This window comes from Fulmarus glacialis, unplaced genomic scaffold, assembly GCF_000690835.1.
Source record: "Fulmarus glacialis isolate BGI_N327 unplaced genomic scaffold, ASM69083v1 scaffold33712, whole genome shotgun sequence".
Classification (NCBI taxonomy): domain Eukaryota; kingdom Metazoa; phylum Chordata; class Aves; order Procellariiformes; family Procellariidae; genus Fulmarus; species Fulmarus glacialis.
The window spans coordinates 1-2,243 of NW_009197755.1; the positions used below are offsets into that span (position 1 = coordinate 1).

The 2,243-nt window shown below is 61.0% G+C and overlaps 1 protein-coding gene across 1 annotated transcript; it reads right to left on the reverse strand.

Moving 5' to 3' along the window:
- Positions 1-1,005: 1,005 nt before the first annotated feature.
- Positions 1,006-1,911, reverse strand: LOC104073018 (guanine nucleotide-binding protein G(i) subunit alpha-2; the record flags this gene model as incomplete). The annotated part of the gene is made up of 3 exons (XM_009572664.1): positions 1,006-1,167; positions 1,547-1,688; positions 1,869-1,911. Coding segments are annotated over 3 exons (347 nt in total), but the record flags the coding sequence as incomplete, so codon positions are not given.
- Between the last annotated feature and the right edge of the window lie 332 nt (positions 1,912-2,243).

Consider the following 2,243-nt stretch of genomic DNA (forward strand, 5'->3'; position numbering starts at 1 on the left):
GGGGCCGGGGAGGTTGGGCGGGTGCTGGGCAGGAGGAAGCGAAAGCTGCGGGCGCCGGAGGAAAGCGCTAGCAGGAGCTTCTCTGGGGTCGGCTCTTGCCCGGAGCTTTCCTGCAACCTCTTCCCCCCAGTGACCTCGGTGCAGAAGAGGGACCTGCCGGTGCCAAGCGGGAGGGGACAAGCTGGGCTGGCATGCAGGGGGGACCAAACAGCCCCAGGATGGTGGTGAGTCCCAAGGGTGCTCAATCCCTGGTGGGGCCAGCCTTAGCAGGGGGTTCCCGGCACACCACAAGCTCTCCCCGGTCCTGCTTTACCATGACGGGTCTGGGCAGAGAGGGCAGGAGGGCACCGTGTGAGCTGAACGCAGCCTCGGCCGCACCACCCTCTCCAGCAATCATACTGTAAGCAGATTAACTTATTTATAAAATCTCTTCAGGGATAAACCCAACCAGATGCAGGCAATTTATCTACCTAAACGCTAGTTTGCTGGCTAATATGCCAGTGTAATGCCAAGTCTTTCCATATAAACTCAGTTAAAAAGAAAAAGAAAAACCTCTTGTGCATCCTACTCATCCTGTTCAGACATAAGGGTCCCCAGTGCTTTCTTTGGGGATTTTTCTTGCCTTCATGGCCCATGAAGGGCCCATGAGGATGGGCAGGACCCCCGGCTGTGCTCACATGGGGGGAGCCATCGCAGGGAGGCCAGGGGAGAGCATCCCCCGGGGAAGGGCAGTGGGCACAGAGCAGTGGCAGTGAGGGAGATGCCCCGGTGCCCCCCTCCCGGGGGATGCAGCACCCCGTCAGAGGAGGAAACAGCTTTCGAAACATCCGCCTTCCCAGTTCTGCTCCGGCTCAGCCCCAGCGCTGGGCGGGAATCAGCAGCACCAGCCCCCAAGCCTGGCGATGGGGAACAGCAGCCCCCGGGGGGATTTTCTGTTGCTCAAAAGCCACGCGGCCCGCAGGGCTCAGATCCAGCCGAGCTAGGGGAGAAGAGCAGGGGCACTCACTAGGCAGCGGAGTCGTTCAGCTGGTACTCTCTGGAGCGGTTAAAACAAGCCTGGACCCCATTGTCAGCCCACAGCCTCCGGATCACGTTGGCCAGGTCCTCCGGCATGATGCCCTGCTCCTCAGCAGTGCAGGAGAGCGCAAACAGCTGCCGAGCGTCATCCTGCAGGGAAAAAACAGGGCTTGAGCATCAGCACGGGTTATCAAAGCTCGCTCTGCCCCAAAGGACCTGACCGGAGCCCACCGTGTCCCACCTGGACAGCAGGGCAGGAGCTCCAATGGTGGATGCGGACAAGACCCAAGGGAAGCAGCAGGACTCCCACCCCTGCACCCATCGGGGGCCATGCCGGGGCAGGTCACCCATGGGTTATGCTTTGGGTCCCTCCGTCCTCAGTGCCAGGGACAGAAGGTCACAGCCCACCGCGGAGCAGAGGGCTTGGGCAGGGCCACCCTTAATCCTGGTCCAGCTTTGGGCACATCTGTTTTTGCCCCCTGAGGACCCCCACCCCTGCCAGGTGCGGCAGTAGCAGGAGGGCACCCACCGCTCTGGAGGAGTCTCCAAAGTCAATCTGCAGGTTCCCCATTGCCTTGATGATGGCCATGATGGACTGGATGGTGTTGCTGTAGACCACAGCTTTGTACTGCCGGCACTCCTCCTCCGAGTAGCCATCCTCGTGGATAATCCTGGGGCAGGGGAGAGACACAGGCAAGGTCAGCCCTTTGCGGGGCACCCCGGGGTGCTGCTCCCCACCCATGCTCTGCAGCAACATTGATGGGGAGCTTTCCCCAGCTGCCACCAGTTTCGGAGCCTGCAGACGAGGTCTGCGTGATGTCGGCCACAGCGATGGGGTGGGGACCACTCACTTCATCTGTTTGACGATGGTGCTCTTCCCAGACTCACCAGCACCTGCAGAGAAACAAGAAGGGGGGATGAGCAGTGAGGTGCTGCCTGAAGCCGGGAACTCCCCAGCCCCGGGAGGGAGGGCGGTGGGCACCTCAGCCATCGGAGAAGAGCCCCTGGAGCAGATGCTTGGATGGGCCCCGGGAATATCAGGGCCAAGAAAGGGGGAGGAAAAGGGGAGCCTGGGGGGGACCTTGCAATACCTCCCAAGAGGAGGAATGACACCTGCTCTGGGCCAGGAAAATTGCATCAATGCACTAACATTTTCCCTGCAGTCCCAGCATGCTGCAGCCAAGATAACAGGCAGCCCCAGCTTCGGCCGAGCTTGGGGACCCCCT